Here is a 24,285-nt window from a genome sequence, read left to right on the forward strand (position 1 = left end):
ATCTGATTCAACCATTCTGTAGAGCAATTTCAAACTAAGCTCAAATATATATAGCAGCTCTTTTTTGACGGCAAAGAAATGGAATTTGAGGGGATGATGGTCAATTGGGGAATGAGTGAACAACTTTGATGGAATACTATTGTGATATAAAAAATGATAGCTAGATGTTCTCAGAAAAACTTGGAAAGACTTACATGAACTAATACAATGTAAAATAAGTAGAACCAAGAGAACATTGTTACAGGAGTAATCACAATATTGTATGATAAATAAATAAGTAATAAGTATGTAAATAAGTAAACAACTAAGCTATTCTCAGCAATGCAATGATTCAAGACAACTCTAGGAGGTAGCTAGGTGGCAGTGGATAAAGAATCAGGAGGACCTGAGTTCAAATTCGACCTCAGACACTTAATAATTACTCAGCTATGTGACTTTGGGCAAGTCACTTAACCCCACTGCCTCAAAACAAAAAAAGCAAACATAAAAGACAATTCTAAATGACTTATGATGAAAAATGCTATCCATTCCCAGAAAAAGAACTGAAAGAGTTTGAATCCAGATCAAAGCATACTTCTTTATTTTTCTTGGGGTTTTTTTGTGTTTTTTTACAACATGACTCATCATCATCATCATCATCATCATCATATCAAGTTACTTGCCTTCTCAATGAGGGGCAGTGGGGAGGGAGAGAATGTAGAATTCAATATTTAAAATGAATGTTGAAAATTGTTTTATATATAATTGGAGAAAAATAAAATACTAAATAAATCCTCTATATAACTAACCTAAAAAAAGACCTTAATCTGAAAAACTCAACATAATCCTACTGGAGGTAGGGAAGGTGGGCATATGGAAGGGAAGACTTTCAAGCATTTCTGATAAAAAGGGCTAAGTACAAACTTTGTGACAGGAATCAAAAGTAACTCAGAAAGATCAATTTATCTGAGCAGCTACAAGGGACTACATAATAATTTAAGTGTGATAATGGTGGTAGTTGTGGTATTCAGTCGATTCAGTCATGTTCCACTCTCTTTGACCCCATTTGGGGATTTTCTTGGCAGAGACAGTGGAGGGGTTTGCCATTTCCTTCTCCAGCTCATTTTACAGATGACAAACTGAGGCAAAGTGAAGTGACTTGCCCAGGGTCACGTAGCTATTAAGTGTCTGAGAACAAATTTGAATTCAGGAAGATGAGTTTTCCTGACTTCAGATCCGGCACTCTACCCACTTTGCCATCTATAGACTAATAAGAAAAAAAAAGAAACAAGTGTGTCCTATAAGTCCAATGTCTTTAAAGGATCTGGGAATTAAAAGTAAAAGAAACAGAGGATCTTGGAGTATATTAGTTCAGTTCTGAGAGGTTTTTTTTTAGGTTTTTGCAAGGCAAATGGGGTTAAATGGCTTGCCCAAGGCCACACAGCTAGGTAATTATTAAGTGTCTGAGACCAGATTTGAACCCAGGTACTCCTGACTCCAAGGCTGGTGCTTTATCCACTGTGCCACCTAGCTGCCCCAAGAGATTAAGTTCTCAGAGTTTTTAAATTGTTTTACAACTTAGTATCTCCCTATGTCACCCTGCATTATCCCTGTATACCTTCATTTCCCCCTCTCTATCACCCCTCCTAGAAACCCTTCCCTTATATCAAAAACAAAAATTAAAAGAAAAAAATAGCAATATCCCTCTGCAGTGGGGCGGCTAGGTGGCACAGTGGATAGAACACCAGCCCTGGAGTCAGGAGTACCTGAGTTCAAATCTGGCCTCAGACACTTAGTATTTGCCTAGCTGTGTGACCTTGGGCAAGCCACTTAACCCCATTGCCTTGCAAAAACCTAAAAAAAAAAAAAAAAATTTGAAGACATTTCCAATGTTTGATAACTATTGACACAAACCCCCTTCCCTTTAAAGGGGTGAAAAGTGCCTTCCCATATCTCTTCTTCACGGTTAAGCCTTTTCTTTGTAATTTGGCAACATCCATTTTCAATTGTCTAGAAGTTGTTCTTTTCATTTACATTGTTGTCATCATTGTCTATGATGTTTTCTTGGTTCTGTTTTACTTTTCATTGATCCATGTAAATCTTTCTATGTTTCCTTCTATTCATTCTATATGTCATTTCTAACAGCTCGATAAAATTCTATTATATTCACATGCCATAATTTGGTTGACCATCCTCCAGTGGATGGGCAGAGGTCTACTTTGTTTCTAATTCTTTATAGTCACAAAAAAGTGCTGCTAAAATAATTTGCTGTATATGGAGATTTTCTTTTTATTGGGAGATCTGCATAGGCTATGTGGAAGAGTGAAATCTGTAAGTCAAAGAGTATGACCATTGTAGACATTTAATTGGCATAATTCTAAAACTGTTTTCCAAAATAATAGTACTTATTCAAAGTTCTACCAATTCATTAATGGAACAAGCATTTAATAAGCACCTTCTGAGGGCCATCTCCAGGTGTCCTGATCTATATCTGGCCACTAGATCCACATGGTTCTAAAGGAGACAGTGACCCCCCCCCCCCAGTCATTCAAATCTAAGTCACATGCTTGTCATGGCATCATCTCCTGAGGTCCTAGTCCTCTTAGAGAAGGAAGGACCATCAACAACAGCCATGCCAGGACCAATATTAACTCATTGGCATTAATGGGCCTCTTCTTCCATAACTCCAACCTCAACTCTTTCCATCTTTTGTCAATCTGGTGAATATAAGTTTGTGCGACCTCTGGGCTGCTTGAATCTATCTATATTCCTCTTATTCTTAGCAGAGTGGGATGTGTCCACTGACTCTGTCTCGTGCAGTTCTTTGGAGGAGTGTTTGGTCATATCTTTTGATCACTTCTCTGCCAGAGAGTAGCTTTTGGCTTTATTTATTGCTGACTGTTGACTGCTGACTATTGACTGCTGACTGTGAACCTTGTAAAACAAACTTAATGTGAGAAATCTGATTTCCCTTTTGATCATGTTTCTTCTCATATGAGAGGCATTAGTTTTGTTTGTGTTAAAGTTTTTAAAAATTTTATATTCCATCTTTTGTAATTGTTTCTATCCTTTCTTTGGTTAAAAATTCAAGTCTTGTGGGGCAGCTAAGTGGCACTGACTGTGGATAGAGTGCCAACCCTGATGTCAGGAAGATCTGAGTTCAAATACAGCCTCAGACACTTAATAACTACCTAGCTGTGTGACCTTGGGCAGGTAAATTATTGCTTTGCAAAACAAACAAACAAACCAAAAAAAATTTAATTCTCACCCATAACTGGGTGAAGTATATGATCTGTTCTCTTCTATTCTGAGTTTCAAGAGAAGAAAAGAAGAGGGAGATGAAAGGAATGCACTAATTTATACTTCTTTGATTAGAAACAAAGAAGACAGGTCTGCTATTTGTCAAAACTGGGCAAATTAGCAGGATGTACAAACAAACTATATAGAGGAAACCACACACACACACACACACACACACACACAAACACAGACTCTCACAGGAATTTGGTACAGAAACACAACAAACTCAACAATGAAACAACATGGGAGACAAATGCCAGGGATCCAGAAGGTGGGGAGTAAGAAGAAAGAGTTAAGCAGAGCTCTGGAATCCAAGTACTGCTGCTGCACTAATGAAAACAACAAAGATGGTATCTGAACACAAAGCAATATAAGAAATGATAAGAGACAAATTCAGAGAATCCTGAGAAGTGTGAAATGATGCCATCAAGTGAGCAGAACCAGGAGAATGATTGACATGAGGATACAAACTTTGGGAAGAAATTGACTGAGAATTCTGGTCTTGCGCAGATAACACCTTCTGCCATAGTGGGGACATGCATAAGAAGGGGAACAGGCTTCTGGACTGACGACTCCCAGGGGATTTGTTTTGCTTATTTGTTATGAGAGATTTTGGTGTGGGTTTTTTTTTTTAATTAGAGGGCAAGAATCAATAATGATGTCAAAAAATGAGTTACTGAAGCACTTAAGGGCAAGGTCACAAGAGTACGCAAGGGGATCTAGAAAGAAGAATGAGGGGGCAAAAAAGTTTTGAAAGAAACATATGGGACAAATTAAGATATTTTTTTAAAAAGCAGAAAATAGAAAAGGAAGAGTTATAGTTTCATTGTAGACTTTTTGTACTATTTTTAGAAATATTCTTTTTATATTTATATTATGTTCAGAAAAGAAAACTTATTTTTTAAAGTAAAAAACAACCAAGATTGAGCAACTGATCAGATATAAGAGTGAGAATGAGGAAAGGATCCAAGATGACTCAGAGGTTGCAAATGTAGGGGACTGGAAGGATGTTGGCTCCCTCAACAGAAAAAGAAAACTTAGAAAGATGGGTCAGATCAGAGGGAAAAGTTGGGCTATGTTTTCTACATATTGAATCTGAGATGCTCCCAAGTGTTAGCAAGTCAGACAATTTATTTAAGGGCTTACTGTGAGCCAGGGAGAGTAGCACAAGGAGCACGTTGCAGAAATGCTCAATACTTGTGTTCATTCCCTTCAAATATGTGAAGGAGCTTTAGGGGTCATGTTTTAATCATAATGAATCATTCTCCATAGTGGAAATAAAAATTATAATAGAAAAGTTTCTAGTTGAATACAAAGAAGAGTTTAACAGAAATATGATAAACACTAATTAGGAAATGTTACAAGAGTTTATGAAATCTTCATAATTGGTCAAGGGAAGGATCTCGGGCAGCAATCTTTTTTCTATCAAAGCTTAAAAATGACCCTGATCAAGTTCTACACTGAAGCAAAAAATCAGCTACTTATATTGATGCAACCATAAATATTCAAATTACCAGCTTTTTAAAAGAGGAATAAAAAATATAAAGCTGTATTCAACAAATTTTGTTCAATGGCGTGGTCAATAAATGAAAGCTTTGGACAAGGAAGATACTTAAGGAATAGAGACCAGAAGGAAAAGAGTACAGATCAAGAAAAAAGGGAGAATAACAGGGAAAGGCACACAGAGTATGTGTGTGTGTGTGTGTGTGTGTGTGTGTGTGTGAGAGAGAGAGAGAGAGAGAGAGAGAGAGAGAGAGAGAGAGAGAGAGAGAGAAAGGAAAGGGTATCGATGAAGAGATGATCTCTGGAGAAAGGGAGAAACAGAGGAAGAGAAGGTGAAGACTTGAAGAGGTCTAGGCTGAACCTTAGTGATGATCAAGTCCTTCTCAGACCCAGCTATTCCTGAAGCAGTGGCTCAAAGTCACGCTATGAGCCAATACTGATCATTGCACGCTCCATTTTGCAAATGCTCTTATCCTTCAGAACTTGCTGAGCATCAAAATGAATGGGACAGGTCTAACATATTCAACAGGGTAGACATTTATTTCCTTGAGAAAATTTGTATAAACTTATAGCAAGTGAAGAAAGCAGAACCAAGAGTACAAGATATACTTTGTACAACAATGCAAAAGAAAATAACACTAAATGACAGCTGAACTCAACTGAAGTGTGATGACCATTCAAGGTCCTAGATTAACAGATAATAAAACACTGTTCTTGATAATGATTATTGTGAAGTAAGAGTCCATAGGAGGAAAACTAAGTGTGCAGCCAGATATAACTTCTGGGTCAAATGGTTTATATTATTTTTTCTGGACATAAGAGGCTGGGGGCTAAGGGAAAGCATCTGTAAAACTTTTTTTAAAATTATTTCTTTGTGCTATAGCTTTGGGGTCAAAATGATAGCCCCACAAGCTTCATACACATTTGACAGAAGTCAAAGATCATAGGATGATCATTCTCCATGCTCCCTGGGATAGTAAAACACAAATTAGAAGTCCCAAACCTTAAAGAGCTCATGACTTAATTGGGGAGCTAAAACAAATATATTTAAATGAAGGAGGACATTATTGAAGTATGATGAATCTGAGACCAGGGGATCTCACTGTTAGATGGCCCCAGACCATTCAGATGTTACCAGGTGCTCAAGAAATGAATTAATTAAATATAAGAATAGGAAATGACTAGAAAATAAAAGATATTATTAGGTGCTCAAGAAATGAATTAACTGAATGCAAGAATAGGAAATGACTAGAAAATAAAAGATGGACAGAAGGCTAGAAGTTGAGGATAACAAATCCTATTGGACTCAGCTCAGAGGAGGCTGTGAGCAAGGCAAAGGGAACCTTTGAAGGCTTATTAAACAAATGTCAGTTTTCATTACTTTATCATTATTATTATTAAAACTAATTCAAAAGACACTGTTTAAAGTTAGATATGATCCTGGAATCCCAGAAACATCAAAGAGGAGAAATAGAAGCAGCATTGGGCAAAGGCAATAGAAATTGGCCCTCCAAAAAGCAGGAATGGATGATGAACTCCAGACTCAGACTGAGGTCCTGGAAAACCCAAGAAAATAGCTAATGCAATGGTCAACCCACTTGATCTCTGAAGCATCATGGAAAACAGAAAATGGGTCACAGGACTAAAGACAGACAAATGCTGCCTCAATTTTCAAATTATAGATTATTAAGTTGGATTTCAATTCCTCCCAAAATTCCAGGCTGCATAGTACAAAAATGATATGTGAACCATCAGGAAGAGAAACTTGAATGATGAAGTAGTAAGATGACTTTGTGGGGAGAGGTCATGGCCAACTAATCTCATTTATTTTTTAATAGAGTCCCTGGGCTGGTGGCCCAGGGCATGCCATGGATGTATATTGTGTACCTACATTTTAGTAAAATGTGTTACAAAGTTTCCCAGGATAGCAACATGGATAAGATGGTGAAATGTGGGCTAAGTGGTAATAGGTAGATTTTAAAGTCCTGAACAAATAGTCTTAGAAAGATTATTCAGAGAATCAGTGCCAACCTGGCAGGAAACCTCTGGTGCAATGCCTACTCTTGACCCTGTTTTCTTCATCATTTTTCTCATTGTCTTAAGTGAAAGTCCAGATGCTCATCAAATTATCAGATACTTTTCAAACTGTGTAAATTAATGCAATAGAACTGACATGATTGCCAAACAATCTAGAGTGTTGGGGCCAGATTAACAAAAATCAGATTTGAGATAAGTATCAAGAATTTACCTCATCTGAGTCCAGAAAACCAAGTGCACAAGTACAGGTTGGAGAGGGATAACCAGACAAACCTGATCACCCATCACAGAACCTGGGAGAGGCCATTGCCACTCCTTCATCTTTCTTCATATTAGGCTCAGCCCAGGATCCAGCCTGGGGGTCAGCAGATTACAGCCCAAGGGTTGGCTCTGGTCCATTGCCTGCCATTTTTAGCTTGTGAAACACACAAAAGAGGTGACAGTCTGGTTGGGCCTTTAGAATGCAGTGCTCAATTATGTTAGCTGTGTCCCCTAGTTTTGTGTTACCCAATGATCTGACAGACAGACCACCTACCAAGCAAGCAGCAAGTGCTTCTTTGGGGGTTCTTCCCAGCACCAAACACTGCAATTGGGATACAGATCCTGTGGCTCAAACCATCCTGACTCACAGGAAGCTGATATTAATCTAGAGTGATCAATATAAGGGTTTACATTCAGGTTTTTTTTTTATAAGTCACCCTCAGAAATAGAAATCGGAGAGGGATGGGGAGTTTTAGTGAATTATAAACTCGGCAGGAGTCAACAGCATTATGTGATAGCTAAGAACACAATCTTGGCATGTGTCAAAATGGGCAGCACATCTTTCAGGGCTAGGAAGAGGTGCACCCCTAGCTCTGACACCCATCAGACTTCATCTGGAATACTCAGATTAAATCGTCCTGAACACCCTGAGGAAGGCCACCCCATCAGAGAGGGCCCCAAGGTCAGCTCCATGAGGAAGAAGGGGAGACATGACAGTCGTCTTCAGGCTCCCGCCTACTTCATTCCAGGTCTACTTCCTATGCTCCATCATCCACTCTGCATTTCTGTCCAACTTGCCTCCTGGTTACTTCATGCCCCCCCTCCTACATCACCCAAATGGCTGCTCAGAATGGCCTGCACCCGCTCCTCACAACCGCCTCCTAGTCCCCAGCTACCCTTCAAGCAAGGTTCATCACACGATGCCTTTCCTGATCCCACTCCTCTCCCATTCTCGAAATGACTTTGTGTCCTTATCAGTGGGCAGAATGTAAGCTCCTTTGGAGAGGTGATATTTTGTTGATCTTTGTATTCTAACAGAGTTCCTGGTAAACCTTAGGTTAGCTTGTGTGTGTGTGTGTGTGTGTGCCCAAAACAAAGGACAAAAGTTGCAAAGGATCAAGTGTTTAAGAAAAAAACTTCCAAATAATTAAAATCATCCCAAAGTGAGAAGGGTGGGGCAGCTAAGTGGCACAATGGATAGAGGGCCCTGGAGTCAGGAGGACCTGAGTTCAAATTCAGTTTCAGACACTTAATTCTTACTTAGCTGTGTGACCTTGGACAAGTCACTTAACCCATTGCCTTGCCAAAAAAAAAACCCTAAGTGAGAAGGGTGGCCCATTCAGGTAGAGCATAAAGGGAGTCTCATGCAGGTAGAGGTCCCTACCACTAGGTCTCAGTCAACTCCTGCCATGATGAGGCATCAGGGCAAAATATAAGTGGAAACCTAGACTTAGAGATTTTTGTGTTAAATGGATCAAAGCAGTGTTTTGGCTGATAGGCAAGCCTTTGTTATAATACTATGTAAATCTTTAAATCATAAAATATATAAGTAAATAACATATAAAGCATTAATAAGATGCTGGCCATTATTCTTGTAAAGATGATATTTCATATATATATATATATATATATATATATATGCAATATGTGTGTAAGTCTTGATAATTTAAAGATCTGAAATGCAAATGACACTCACTTTTAATCCAAGGGAGCCCTTTTCCATCTTCTCAAACCCAAGAGCCAAGACACAGTTTGCCAAACCTGAAAATAACATTTAGGTATTTATTAGACCAACATTTCCAAATATTTAGAAACATAGTTTATAAAAATTCAAATTAATTAATCATGGAGAAAAATATAAAACCCTGTATGAAGTGCAGAGTAGGCCTAGCAGAAGACTACCATGGCTTTCAAGGTTTGCTTTTTAAAACTAATCAATATTCTCCCATGGTGATAATAAATGAGATAAAATATTGCCACTAGGTGGCGCTGTGCAACATGCTGGGCCAGGAGTCAGAAACAATCTTGAGTTCCAATCCAGCCTTTGATGTTTCCTCTCTGAGTGACCCCAGACAGTCACTGACCCTTTCAGCCTCAATTTCTTCATTTGCAAAATAGGGATAAAAGCCCCTACCTCCTAGAGGCATAGCAGAGATCAAATGAGACACATATACAGCACTTGGCAAACCTTAGAGCATGACATGCACACCAGCTATTACTGAGAGATACAATGACCTCTGACCAGGCAAAGCTGTGCCTTGGGAGGCCTCAGAGGGACCCCTGGCACCAATGCCATGCATGGAAGCATTCACAACCCTGACAGCCATTCCCTCGAGTGCACAATAACACAATTACAATATGAGGCATGTTCGTACAGGTTTTGTGAGTTGCTTGTACAGATGAGGAAACTGAGGGTCAGAGCAATGAATTGTCCATGGACACACACTGAGATGTGAGCCCAGACCTCCCTAGCTCCCGGTCCAGTCATTTATCCACTCTATATCACCCAAGGTGGCTCAGGTGCAAAAAAACAGCCCAAGCAGCACAATCAAGGAAATATAAGGGCAGAAAAGGAGGCTGCTGGTCAGTCAAGAGCAAGAGCCATTCTTGGCCCAGATTAAAAAATTATGTTCCTAGAGGAATATCTCCAGAATATGTGTATGTTTGTGTGAGTTGGGGGGGTGAGGGGGGTAAGAATGTGTTGGGGGGGGTGTATCTGTATGACCCATGAGCTCCTTGGAAGTCTCTACAGTGTCACACAAATGAGTCTTCAGCCCCTGCAGTTACTACCAGTCCCATGGAACAGGTTCTCTCTAAAGGGGTGCGGATCCAGTTCTGTCAACAAGATAGATGGTAGCTGTCCTGCTTCATATATGTTATAAATTAACCAAAACAGCATTAAAATACAACTTCAAGAAAATGGACCAACAGTTGCTATACCAGAAAAGAGCACCATGAGGCCCCAGAGTGGCTCACTGCCCAGGGTTGCTACCCCCAGAAAGTGCAACCCCAACCCCAGGGGTGACTTACCACCCTGGATCAGCTGTCTGGCCATATACAAAGCCGTAGAGCCAGTGGAACAATTGTTATTTACATTGATGATTGGAATTCCAGTCAATCCCAAGCTATGGTAGATGGCCCTCTGGCCAGAGGTAGACTCACCTGTACAGAAGAAAACAATAATTAAGAAGGAGCAGCATCCCACAGGAACAAGAAGGGGCTATTAGTGAAGCAAACTGCCTCCAAAGCAAAACCTTCATAAAACCTTCAGTCACCCCCTAAGTAAAGTAAATGTGTTTTAAAAGATACAATCCTCTCTCAGTGGAGTTTACAGAAAGACAAGATACAAAGGCAGAGCTAGAATACATTATAATAAGAATGGTGGTGGTTATCAGCCTACACTTAAAACATACTTGGCAGTTCAGACAATCCTATACATAAGGAGTGGATTCTGGCCTGAGTAGGTGGTCTGAGCCCAAGGTTGGGGTCCTCTCTGCCACCCTGAGCTGAGATCTGCAGAATATCATGTGCAGGGCTGCAAGAAGGCTCCATGGGGGGATAGTTGGGGAGAGGGAAGGAGTATCCCAGCCAGTCTTCCCCCAAGAAGAGGGGGGGGCAGTCCAGGCCCCAGTAGAAACCTGGATAACACAAGTCAGGAAGCAGGGCAAAGAGGAGACTAATCTTAACAATGATGATGATGGTTAACTCTGATCCAGCACCAACTCTGTCAAGCACTAAATAAAAATGCCCTACAATTAAGATCTCACCTTGTGGTGGAAACTGAGGCAAAGTGACTTGCCCAGGGTCACAGTTAGTAAGCATTTGAAATTGGATATGAACTCAAGTCTTCCTGACTCCAGGTCCAAGGCTACACCCACTGCTCCATTTACTAATCCCTACCAGGGATTACTCTAAAACTGGAAAAAGGAAAGAATTAGATTACAGAGGGCTTTGAGAACTTGTCTAGAAACTTGATCCTGACTTTGTAGGCAATAGGGAGCTAAGGATTTGGAAGCAGAGGACAAGACTGGACTGGAAGAGAGAGAATGGGATGGGTCCTTTGAGAAGTTCCTGCAAAAATCTCGGGGAGTGGTAATGGAGGGGGGAGTGGTGATGAAAAGCGAAAGGGAAGAGAATAGATATGAGAAAGGTAGACTTCACAAAAATTCATAATTAATTAGATCAGAAAGGTGAAAGGAAGGCAAATATCTAGTGAATGCTTATGATGTACAACCCACTATGCTGGACACCAGAATATAAAAACAGAGCATGAAGCAAGATTTGCCCCTGTCCTGAAAGCTCCTCTGGGCCAACAAGGGGATACATGGACACCAGCAAGTCTCAAAGCATAGGCCAGAGCTCCCCAAAAATCCTGAAAGGGGTTCATGAACTCAAAACTATTTCCATAATAATAGCAAGATGTTTTCCTTTCTAATATGGCAACTATCAACAAAAATAACATATATATATAAACAAAAGCTCTTTAGGCTCCTCAATAATTTTCAAGAGTCCTGAGATCAGAAAGTCTGAGAACCACAGAGCTTAGTCCTGACACATCATGGGTTTTAATAAATGTTTGTGGGTATCTCTACACTTTTCAGTCAGATGTGACCACAGGACTGTAATCTACCTCAGAAAATTAACTGGTGGGGTGGCTAGGTGGCACCATGGATAGAGCACCAGCCCTGGAGGCAGAAGTACCTGAGTTCAAATCCAGCCTCAGACACTTAATAATTACCTAGCTGTGTGGCCTTGGGCAAGCCACTTAACCCCATTTGCCTTGCAAAAAAAAAAAAAAAGAAAAAAGAAAATTAACTGGAAAGCACATATCCCCTTCTCATATATTCAAATGTTCCCTACTTATATATAACTACTATTCTTACCAGATTATGGGTCAGTAAATATCTTCTTTGTAACCTTTTTTGATAATAGCACTCTCATTTTTTCTTTTTTATTTCTTTTTTGATATATTTCCCTCGTTGAGAGAGTTTGAATCCTCAATATTGCCCAGGGTCATACAGAAGACCTGAGTTTATAACCAATTTCAAAAGCTTACCCAACTGTATGACCCCAGACAATTATATTATTCTTAACATAAATTTCTTCTGTATCTATTTGGTCCAGTCTTGTTATTCTTTCTAAATTAAATTTACACATCTTTTTTACTTCTTTGTATACCAAATGAGTGTTCTGAGTCTCACTGTGGTGGTCCTATCATCAGTGAGAGAAATAGGCTCCCTACAAATCTGTTCCTTTTATCATCTATTTGCTATTCTTCCAATTTCATTTGTACATGTTGTATGGAGGATCTCAGGAGGATCTTGCATCATCCTTGCTACAGTTTGGTCTTCCCATTCACTACTTTGGGTGGTTTTAGAAGTAACAGATAGGGATGAGGTCTTTATAAGGTAAATTAGCCTCCTGATCCTCCCTTCCCCTAGGAGCCTTTTGCTCTTAAACCAGTGTTGTCCTGACAGAATAAGAGATAAGCATCGGTTGGTAATGGGGCCTCATTGTGACAGCTGCTTTCCATCAGCTAAGCTTCTCTAGGAAATGATGATAATAGGAGTCATTAGTTTTTCCTTTATTATCCTTTTTTAGAGTAAATATTATTCAGAGTCAACAGATTGGCTTGCACTATTATAATTATATGCACGGCTGATCTCATCTCTATTTTTTCTTCCAATTTGTTATTGATTTTGACTGAAAAAAATCAAAATTAATATTACCTTGATTTCTACTGTACTAATTTCTACTAGATTGATTCTACAATGATCTTGTGCTGTATCTACCTAAAGTCAACTTTCTATGTCCTACAATTAAACTAAGAAATTTAACTTTCCCTCTGAGTTAGTTATAATTAAAAGAAAATTTGTTAATCCTCCTATCAAAGTCCTGGAAAATTCCAGGACATCTATTCATCCATTTCTGAAGGCCTTCAAGCTGACCTGGTATATTTCTACAAGATCTATTGTCTGTTCTTGTTTGTCCTTATGCAATTATGAGGAGATTTTATCTCTTCCAAGGAAGATAGCATATCTGGTGGCTTTTGTTTTTTGGGGGGTTTTTTTGTTTTTTTAGGTTTTTGCAAGGCAAATGGGGTTAAGTGGCTTGCCCAAGGCCACACAGCTAGGTCATTATTAAGTGTCTGAGACTGGATTTGAACCCAGGTACTTCTGACTCCAAGGCAGGTGCTTTATCCACTACACCACCTAGCCACCCTATCTGGTGGTTTTGATTCCCTCACACTATAAGATGAAGATGGGTCCCATACAACAATGAACATTCCTTAATTGTCATAGAACTGCTTCCTTTAATCTAACCAATCTTTTTGTCCCCACTCCCACAATGCTGTCTATACTGTAGCCAATAGCAATGTCTTCTAAACCTCTATGAAAGCTAGTAAGTTCTACTTCTGGGTCTTTAGATATTAAGAGGTCAAAGACCCAATTAATATGCTCAAACTACTCTCAATTTACCTTAATTTTATTTTACAACATAATTTGATCTTACAACATATAACAAAAATTAATATTTTAATCAATAATCAAAGAAAAACAAATTTAAAAAGTCTAAGGTTTCACATTCTAATCATCAGCTTGGCAAAGCTGACAAGAAAGGACAATGACATATGCTGGAGGGCAAATAGAAAAACATGTGTATTAAAGAAAGCCCAGTTGGTGAAGTTTCAAGTTTGCCTTACTTTTCTAACAAAACATGAATTTTACTCTAACTATTTAATGGCTTGACAGTACTTGATTGACTCAGAAGTGGACCAACACAAATATTCAATTGATCATCACTTCATCTTCACTTTTTGGTCATATTTGATGCTCACCACATTCATTGCCTTACAAAGCTCTTTTTGAAAAAAGTATTTATGATACTAAAGTCTGAAGTTTCTGAGCCCTCTCTGGCCTCTTTCATTTCTTAATCCCAATCACATTTTCTTTTTTTACATTTAACTTATTTATTTTTCACAGTCTTGTTGTAAAAATAAACATAATCCCCCCACCCCCACAAAGATAGAGAAACCTCAAGAAAAATAAAGTAAGAGGGGGGAAAAAAGTGTACTTCAGTCTGTGCTCAGATAACATCAACTGTCTCTGGGATGGATTGCATTCTTTATCATAAGTCCATCAGAGCAGTTGCTTCAATATTTTTTTCCCATATTTGTTATTGCTAGCTGTATTTTCCCTTTATCGTATTGCTCCCCACCCCATTTATTCTAGTCTCTTTCCTTTTACCTTGTCCCCCCTCAAAAATATGTTGCTGTCTGACTGCTGCCCCCCACAATCTTCCCCCTCTTCTACCCCCTATACGCTCTCTCCCCTTCCCCTTTCTCCTTTGTCCCATCCCTTTCCTCTCCTTTTTCTAGTTTAAAATAAGCACACCCTACTGAGTGTGCTTGTTATTTCCTCTCTGAGTCACTCCATTGCAAAAGCTTTTTCTTGCCTCTTTTAAATGAAATATCTTAGCCCATTCTACGTCTCTTTGCCCTTTCTCCCAGTATATTCTTTTCTCACTGATTGACTCCATCTTTACAATATATTATACCTTCATGTTCAGCTCCCTCCTGTGCCTTTTTTATATAAACTCCTTTTAACTCCTCCAATAAATGAGAAGGTTCATATGAATTATCATTATCATCCTCCAATTCAGGAATACAAGCAGTTCAACATCATTCAATCCCTCATAATTTTCCCTACCCATCTACCCTCTCTATGCTTCACCTGAGTCCTGCACATCAAACTTTCTGTTGTTTCCCTGAAAGAGGATAATCAGTTTTGCTGGATAGTTTATTCTCTTTTGTAATCCAAGCTCTTTTGTCTTCCAGAATATCATAATCCAAGTCCTATATAAACCCTTAATATAGACATTGCTAAATCCTGTGTAATCCTGACTATAGCTCCACAACATTTGAATTGTTTCTTTCTGGCTGCTTGTAATATTTTCTCTTTGACTAGGAAATTCTGGAATTTGGCTATAATATTCCTGGATGTTTTTATTTTGGGATTTCTTTCAGGAAGTATTCAGTGAATTCCTTCAGTTTCTATTTTACCCTCTGCTTCTAGGATATCAGGGCAATTTTCCTAGATGATTTCTTTAAAAATGAAGTCTAGATTTTTTTTTCCTGGTCATGACTTTCAGGTAGCCCAACAATTTTTAAATTATCTCTCCTGGATCTTGTTTTCCAAGTCAGTTATTTTTACATGAGATGTTTCCTATTTTCTTCTAGTTTTTCATTCTTTTAGTTTTTACTGTTTCTTGATTACTCACAAAGTCATCAGCTTCCTTTAGCTCCATTCTATATTTGAAGGAGTTTTTTCTTCAGAGTGCTTTTTTAATCTCTTTTCCTATCTGGTCAATTCTGCTTTTTAAGGCATTCTTCTCCTCATCAACTTTTTGTATTGCTTTTCCATTTGACATAAACTGGTTTTTAACATGATGTTTTATTCAGTATTCTTTGGTATCTCCTTGGATCAAGCTGCTGGCTTGGTTTTCATGATTTTCCTGCATTGCTCTCATTTCTCTTCCCAATTTTTCCTCCACCTCCCTTATTTGATTTTCAAAATCATCACCTGAGACAAATTCCTATTTTTCTTGGAGGTTTTGGATATAGAAGCTTAGACTTTGTCATCTTCTGAGTGTGTTTTTTGATCTTCCATGGGACCAAAGTAACTGGCTGGCTATGGTCAGATCCTTTCTCTTCTGTTATTTGCTTATTTCACCATTCTATGATATGATTTCTTTTTTTAATTTTTTTTAATTTTTATTTATTTAAGGCAATGGGATTAAGTGACTTGGCCAAGGTCACACAGCTAAAATAACTGTTAAGTATCTGAGTCTGGATTTGAACTCAGGTCCTCCTGACTCCAGGGTCAGTTCTCTATCCACTGTGCCACCTAACTGCCCCCTACAACTTTATTTCAATGTACTTTCCCAAGCTTTTGAAGGGTTGTGGACATCTTCACCCAGGGACCTCAATTCCTTCAAGGTCCTATGAGAGGCTCTGACTACTCTCCTGTCTGGTTTTCTGATCTGTAGATGACCACAGGCACTCCCCTCTGCCCTGGAGCTGTGAAGAGGATCCCTGCTCTGCTATGGAAGTAGGAGGCCCTAGACTGCGATCTGGATCTGAGTATAGGTAAAGCAACAGAGTCCTTGCCCCAGGGACAGTGAAGAGAGCTCTGCAATCTCCCCCAACCCCCTTACAATCCAGGAATGAGCACTCTGGAAGCAGCCACCCTGGAGCTGGTTTGCTCCTCAAGGTATCCCAAACTCCACTGCAACCCTTTCCAACCTTGGTGGAACAGAGCCTTCCCATGGATATTCCAAGTTTGTCTTGGGCCGGAAAATTGTTTCACTCAAGTCTTTCTGTGGGTTTTGCCCCTCGAGAATTTGGCTAGAGTCAAAATTTATAGGCATTTGGAGTGGTCTGGGGGAGAGCTTCTAGGATTTCCTGCCTCCACGCCACCATCTTGGCTCCATTCCCAAATCATATTTTCTAGTAAGTTTTTCACATTATGCACAAATCTTCATAAGAAAGAGGCAAATGCTGGTCTCAGACACTTAATAATTACCTAGCTGTGTGGCCTTGGGCAAGCCACTTAACCCCGTTGCCTTGCAAAAAACTAAAAAAAAAAAAAAAAAAAAAAAAGAGGCAAATGGGATCCAGTTCTACATTTTCTCTAACCTCTTCAGCTCCTGCAACATACCCTGGACCCTGAGCTGCCTTCATTTTCACAACAGACTTTTTCATCTCAAGCACAGTAAGGTGAGACAGTCAAATATCCTATGAAATGGTTCTGTCCTTTGGTTTATAAGGAAATCACTTCCACTAATTCCATCAATCACATCTCAGGAGAATCTGAAAGCTGTCCTCTTAGTTTCTTAATATCATTTGGTTTCATTTATACTGAAGATGTCAATATGGACATGGTTGAGTTCCCCCATGTGATGTCAAATCAAGATGTCAAACAAATCATTAAAGTGACACCGCTAGATGGTCCAAAAATGAAGGGATTCTTAGAAGTCTCTGCCCATCTTCTGGCACTGCTACCATCACTGCAGAAACATCAGTCTCTGCACAAGACTGAGTGCAATTCTGTATTCTTCATGGAAGGTTCAGCCAGAGAACTCATCCCCTAGTGAGCAACTTGCTGGTGATGAGATTTCTCTACTCTAAGCTAAGCTCAGCCACCATTAATCAAGCAACAAGCATTTATTAAATACCTACAGTAAGCCCAGCACTACTAGGAATATAAAGAGAAAAATGCAATAGCCCCTGCCTTCCAGGAGTTTTCACTGTACTGTAGGAAACAACTGGCACAACTATAACAAATAAATACAAACTATATACGAAGTAGCTTACTTTGGAAGTCAAGGATTAAGAAAGGCTTTGTGTAAAAGGTGAGAGATGCGAGGCAAGGAAGGAATGGATTCCAGGCATGGGGGCTAGACATGACCAAGGCCAAGATGGAGTACTCAATGGAAAGAACTGCAAGGTCAGGCTGGCTGGACAGTGAATCAAGGAAAGAAAGAAGTAAAAGGCTTCTAAAGCAGGTTGGGTCCAGGTCACAAAGGCCTTTAAAACCCAATCCCAGAGTTAATTTTGATTCTAGAGGCAAGAGGGAGCCACTAGCACTTACTGATTGGACAATGACAAGGTTTGGTATCTGGTGCACAGTATTAGTTTTTTCTTTTGGTTTTTGTTATTACAAGACAATAGGTGGCAGAGCCAAGATGGTGACAAGAACAGATCATGTCTTAGGCGCTCTCTCATAAATCTTTGAAACTAAGGATTCTAACTAAATTTTCGAGAGACAGAACCCACAGAGGGACCCAGTGAGGCAGTTCTCCTACTCAAAGTAACCTGGAAAAGTGCAGAAAGACTCTGCTCCCCGGGGTAAGAGGGGCGGCCCACTGGAGGGGTGGCCCGCCAGTGTGAAAGAACTTCAGCCTCCCAGAGGCAGCCCCAGGGCACTGGGAGCTGCGGCTCACAGCAGTGGGGGACTTTCCTGAGCTGCACCCTGGGGAGCCGCGGGCACAGCGGGGGACCTCTGCCAGAGAGAGCACATGAAGCCCAGCCCTCAGGGCACACAGTGGCCACTGCATTCCAGATCCAGGAAACAGAAGCAGGTGGAGCTGGTAAGCAGGAGCCCCCAGGGCATGAACCCATTGAGCTGAGGGAGGGGAGTGAAGAGAGAGAGACTGCAGAGCTCTGTCCTCTGCCCCTGGAACAGGACTCTGGGGCTCTGACCACATTCAGATCCTGATCACATTCTAGGCGCCCCCATAGAACAGCAGGCCCCCCCCACCTCAGCCCCACGGCAGAGGGGGGCGCTTATGGTCATTTACAGACCAGGAGGGAGGACAGAGCCTCACACACTGAGACCCTTGTGGGAGTGTCCCAAAAGCTCAGGAAGCACCCTAAAACCAGGCTCAGGCTGGGAAAATGTGCAAGCAGAGAAAGAAGAGGAATACCATTGAGAAATATTTTGCGTATGAGCCCAAGAAGGATCAAAATATTCAGTCTGAAGATGAGGAAGCACAAGTTCCTGCATCTAAAGACTCCAAGAAAAAAACAGAAATTGGGCTCAGGCTATGACAGAGCTCAAAAAAGACTTTGAAAATCAAATGAGGGAGTTAGAAGAAAAACTGGGAAAAGAAAGGAGAGAGATGCAGGAAAAACATGAAAATGAAGTCAGCAGCCTAGTCAAGGAAATCCAAAAAAAGGCTGAAGAAAATAGCATGCTAAAACCCAGCTTAGGTCAAATGGATAAAACAATTCAAAAAATTATTGAGGAGAAGAATGCTTTAAAAAGCAGAATTGGCCAGATGGAAAAAGAGATAAGAAAACTCTCTGAGCAGAACAAATCCTTCAGACAAAGAATAGAATTCAGGGAGATTGATGAATTTACCAGAAACCAGGACTCAATACTTTAAAACCAAAATAATGAAAAATTAGAAGAAAATGTGAAACATCTCATTGAAAAAAACAACTGATATGGAAAACAGACTTAGGAAAGATAATTTAAAAATTATTGGAATAACTGATAGTCATGATCAGGAAAAGAGCCTTGATATCATTTTCAAAGAACTACTACAGGAAAATTGCCCTGATATTCTAGAAGCAGAGGGCAAAATAGAAATGGAGAGAATCCACCGATCCCCCCAAGAAAGAGATCCCAAAAAACCAATCCCTAGGAATATTATAGCCAAATTCCAGAACTCCCAAGTCAAAGAGAAAATATTTCAAGCAGCCAGAAGGACAAAGTTCAAATATCATGGAGCTGCAGTCAGGATCACACAGGACTTAGCAGCAACTACATTAAAAGCTCGTAGGGCTTGGAATATAATATACCGGAAGGCAAAAGAGCTTAGAATGCAGCCAAGAATCAACTACCCAGCAAGGCTGAATGTCCTTTTCCAGGGAAAAAGATGGACTTTCAATGAACTAGAGGAATTTCAAATGTTCCTGTTGGAATGGCCAGAGCTGAACAGAAGGTTTGATCTTCAGAGACAGGACTAAGGTGAAGCATGGAGATTGGAGAATAAGGGGAAAATATGAGGGACTTGATGATGATGAACTGCATGTATTCCTGCATAGAAAAATGACACTGATAATACTCATATGAACCTTCTCAGTTAATAGAACAGGTAGAGGGAGCTTTTACAGTTGAAGCACAGGAGAAAGCTGAATTTGAAGATAAAATATGTTATAAAAATGGAGTCAATAGAAAAAAAGGGAAATGGAATGGGAAAAAGAAAAAGGAGAGAGGGAATAGGCCAAGATATTTCATATAATAAGATTTTTCTTTATTATAATGAGCTATTGCAATGATATGGAAGGGGAGAAGGCAAGGGGGAATGAGGGAATCTTTGCTCTCATCAGAGGTGGTTAGGCGAGGAAACAGCACATATACTCAATAGGGTATAGGCATCTGGAGTAAGAAGGAGAGGAGGGGGACAGGGGGAAGGTGGGGGATGTGAGTGATGGAGGAAAGGATGGACCATGGGAGGAGAATGGTCAGATATAACACATTTTCTTTTTTACTTCTTGCAAGGGGCTGGGATTGGAAGGCCTGTCCGGGACCATAGGGCCAGGTGGATGCTGGGCCTAAGGGGTGGTATGGGGGCTCAGGGCTTCTTGACCCCAGAGCCAGGGATCTGTCTGCTGCACCACTCAGCTACCCTTCAGCAGAGTCAGAGTGAAAGGAGAGAAAATATAGTACATGGTAGTGAAGAAATACGAAAGGAGGGAGTTGCAATCAGCAATGGCAACGGTGGAAAAATATGGAAGTAACTTTTGTGATGGACTTATCATAAAGAATGTGATCCATCCGCGACAGAGTTGTTGGTGTTGGAACAAAGACTCAAGCACATTTTTTATTATTATTATTTGGGGGGGGGGTACAGGGCAAATGGGACTGAGTGGCCTGCCTGGGGCCACATAGCAGGGTGATCATTGGGTGTCTGAGGCCAGATTTGGACCCGGGTGCTCCTGGCTCAAGGGCCAATGCTTTGTCCGCCACCCAGCCATCCCTACTATTATTACTATTTTATTTTATTTTGAGTCTTTTTTTTCCCTTTTTTTGGTTTTTGCAGGGCAGTGGGGTTCAGGTGGCTTGCATGTCACATGGCTGGGTGATTGTTGGGTGTACAGGGCCGTATGTGGGCTCGGGTGCTCATGGCTCCAGGGCTGGTGCTCCGTCCATTGCACCACCTGGCCATACCTACAATTATTACTATTATTTTTTTAATTTTAATTTTTTTCTCTCCCCTTTATTGCTCAAGCGAGTCTATATTTATGGGGGAGGGGGTATTTTTGTTACTCTTAAACAAGAATATTTTATTAATGTATAAAAAACATTATTTGTATAAAATGAGAATAAATATTAAATTAAAAAAAAAACCAAGACAATGGGGTTAAATGATTTTCCCAAAGTTACACTAGTAGGTAATTATTAAGTGTCTGAGGCCACATTTAAACTCAGGTTCTCCTGATTCCAGGGCCAGTGCTCCATTTACTGCATGATCTAGCGCACAATATTAAACAAACACTCAATTGACTCTATTTGGAGGTCAAACAGGAGAGAAAGCTGTGAGGCAGGGAGATCAATTATCAGAGGTCCCTAATAGTCCAGGCCAGGGCTCTTGGGCCAAAGTCTAGGAAGAAGCAGCTAAGAAAGGGTGGAATGGGAGAGAGGAAGAATGAGGAGCCCAAAATGATACCCAGGTAGAGACACTACCCCCACCCCTCAATAAAGGAGCAACCTACAGAAGGAGAGTGGAGAGAGCTCTTTATTTGGCAGGCTGAATGATGAGATGTCTATGAGACAGCTAGAGAGCACCAGAATACACAGAGCACCAGGCCATGAGTCAGGAAGACTCAGACGTTTTCCAGTTGTGCAACCCTGAGCAAGTCACTTCACCCCATTTACCTCCTCTGTAAAATGAGCTGGAGAAGAAAAAACAACAAACCAGCCCAGTATCATTAAGGTCATGGAGACTGGAACTTGACTGAAACAAGTGAATGACCTGGAACATCATCCACTTTGAAATGGCCACCAGGCACATGGTGGTGTTAGCCTGCATCTAGAGCCATGGAGATCATGTGCCTAGAGAGGGTAACTAACCCCATGGGGGAGAGGAGGGTCCAAGGAGAGCCTTAAGGAGAGCTCACATTTAGGAAGCCCATATCGATGACGAGCCAGGAAAGAGGGCGAAGGAAGAAGATTCAGACAGGCCAAAGCAAAACCAAGAAGTGGAGAGGTGGAGAAAGCCCATGGGGGCAGAGAGAGTGGTCAACAGGGACAAATTCTCCAGAATGGTCAGGAAACATGAGGAATTCCAATCAAGGAAAGAAACAGGAAACACTCATTTGTCGCTAGTTTCGATGCAGCTGTGGAAGTCCACGGGGCGGGCCACTATATATATCTAATGTAATTATATGTAACGTAACATATTGGGGATTTTTTCAGAACTAGGAGAAAATAACAACGATAACAGTAACTGACACATGGCACTTCAAGGTTTGCAAAGGGCTTTTCTTGACGTTCTTGTTGTTCCTCACGTCAGACTCAAGACCCTATCTGGGGTTTCCTTGGCAAAGATATTGGAATGAGTTGTCATTTTATGATGATAATATTGTCCCATTTGACAGATGAGGCAATTGTGGTTCACAGGGGAGGAGACTTGCCCGGGGTCATACAGTGAGTGTCTACAGCAGGAAATGAACCTGAGTCCAGCCCTTTACCCAGGACAGCATGTGGCTGCCCTAACTTACCATACACATAGCCGACACAAGCCTGCTCCACATCAGAATAAGAGATCTGGGCATCATTCAGAGCCTTCAGGCCTACCAAAAAAAATGGATTTTAACAAAAAGACTTTGTCAACTGACACTTAACATTTTTAAGGTGAGTCACGAATGAAATGTTTACATTCTCTAAGTTTAAACAGCTAATACATACTCAAAACACCTTGACTCTTAAGAGCCAAGCTTCATTTTTGTCTTTTAAGTTGAATATAATAATTAACAGTTTAAATTAAATCAGGACAGGAGAAAAGCAGCAACTGTCTGACCTTGACCTGGGTCAAACTCTAGAAACCTCAAATAGGCAAATGGATTTTTATTGAGAAAGCATTTTATCTCAGACACTTAATAATTACCCAGCTGTGTGACCTTGGGCAAGTCACTTAACCCATTGCCTTGCCAAAGAAAAAAGAGAAAGCATTGTAACCCCCTAAGTCTTTTCTTCTTTTGGAGGCAATTGGGGTTAAGTGACTTGTCCAGGGTCACACAGTATCTGAAGTCACATTTAATTTCAAGTTCTCTTTCCTCCTGGCCACTGAACCACCTAGCTGCCCCCACCTCCCTGAAGTACTGAGGAAAGTGATGGAAAGGAGAATAACAAGAGCAGTGTCCCCCAAGGTCAGGAATGAAGGCCTGAAACTGCAACCAGTAAAATCCCTGCCAGGGCTGCTGAGAGGCCAATTTGGGCATAAAGATGTCCAGTGGGCACCTCCATATTGAGTTTACCAGCATCACTAGGACCCTCCTACTGAACCACATTGATTCTCTCTCAATTTTTTTATTTCCTAGTGTTCTTAATTATTCTTTCTTCTCCAGTTCCTGTTTCCTGATCTCTATGTACCCTGATCACCCACCTCAGGCTAGCCTTCCTGACCCTGTCTCGGGCTTTTTCAGTTCATGCACAATCATTCTTTGGGGTCTCCCAAAAGTCAGTTCTCAGCATCAAGAAAGATTAAGCAGAGATCAATTTAAAAATATTCTTCTCAGGAATTTTTAAATGTTCCTGTTTATCATGCTTATTCTTGATTATCAAGTATCCTATTTATTATAACTCAGTTTCCCATTCTTGTCTACAAAGCAAGAGTATTTCTTTCATTTCCTATTAGGATTCACTGCCAGAGATCATGGCAGTCAGGTAATAACCAACCACTCTTGCAACTCAAAAGTACAGCCTGACCCCAAGGACAACAACCTCCCCTGCTTCCCACCCAGGCCCAGGCAGGGCTTAGTCTCAACAATGACTCCTGGCAGGGCTGCCAGACTGAGCCAGCAGCAAGGCCACTTCACCCCCAAAGAACTGGGTTTGGATGCCCAAGAAATGAGGAAGGATGAAAGACTAGTTTCACCCTGGATTAGTTACCTGCTTCTTTGGCCAGGTCAGGGTAGTCCAATGAATCCTGAAGCCCAGGCTTCTGAAACTAGAAAAACAAACAAAAAAAAAAAACAATCAATGCAAGTACCAATTGGGTCATATAAATGCTAAAAATACACATCATAAAGAAATGTAATTTTCTTATTTTAATAATGACTGAGGCCTAGGGAGCAGAGATATCAGTCATTTTATTCAAATGTGGCTTACTTATAGAGTTCAAAGGTCAAATAGCTATAAGAAAAGGAAGGGGGAAAGAGGGAAGTAGAAAATGAAGGGAAGGGGTAAGAGTAAGCAGATCCTCAGGCCAAGCTGAATGGACCCACAACAAAAGAATTTTCTTTGCTTATTGATTCATTTCTTTGTTAAAATTCAAGGTTTTGCAATAAGATACTGATGCTAAGTTTCATATAAACATTTAATGATTCATTTTCATTGATGATTATTGAGTTTATCATCATATGTTTAATGTCAATCACCATTTTCAGTTGGTATGACCAGATTGGATTCGAGT

General features: G+C 40.4%; 1 protein-coding gene across 1 annotated transcript in view; it reads right to left on the reverse strand.

Moving 5' to 3' along the window:
- The window catches only part of SCP2 (sterol carrier protein 2), an 80,190-nt gene that overhangs the window by 48,993 nt on the left and 6,912 nt on the right, over nt 1–24,285 (reverse strand). Inside the window, exons 2-5 of the mRNA XM_074221415.1 lie at nt 23,763–23,820; nt 22,373–22,444; nt 10,111–10,242; nt 8,777–8,841 (exon numbers count right to left, since the gene is read on the reverse strand). Of these exons, the coding sequence (XP_074077516.1) occupies nt 8,777–8,841; nt 10,111–10,242; nt 22,373–22,444; nt 23,763–23,820 (327 nt within the window). The remainder of the gene's footprint in view (nt 1–8,776; nt 8,842–10,110; nt 10,243–22,372; nt 22,445–23,762; nt 23,821–24,285) is intronic.

This window comes from Macrotis lagotis, chromosome 2 (assembly GCF_037893015.1).
Source record: "Macrotis lagotis isolate mMagLag1 chromosome 2, bilby.v1.9.chrom.fasta, whole genome shotgun sequence".
Classification (NCBI taxonomy): Eukaryota; Metazoa; Chordata; class Mammalia; order Peramelemorphia; family Peramelidae; genus Macrotis; species Macrotis lagotis.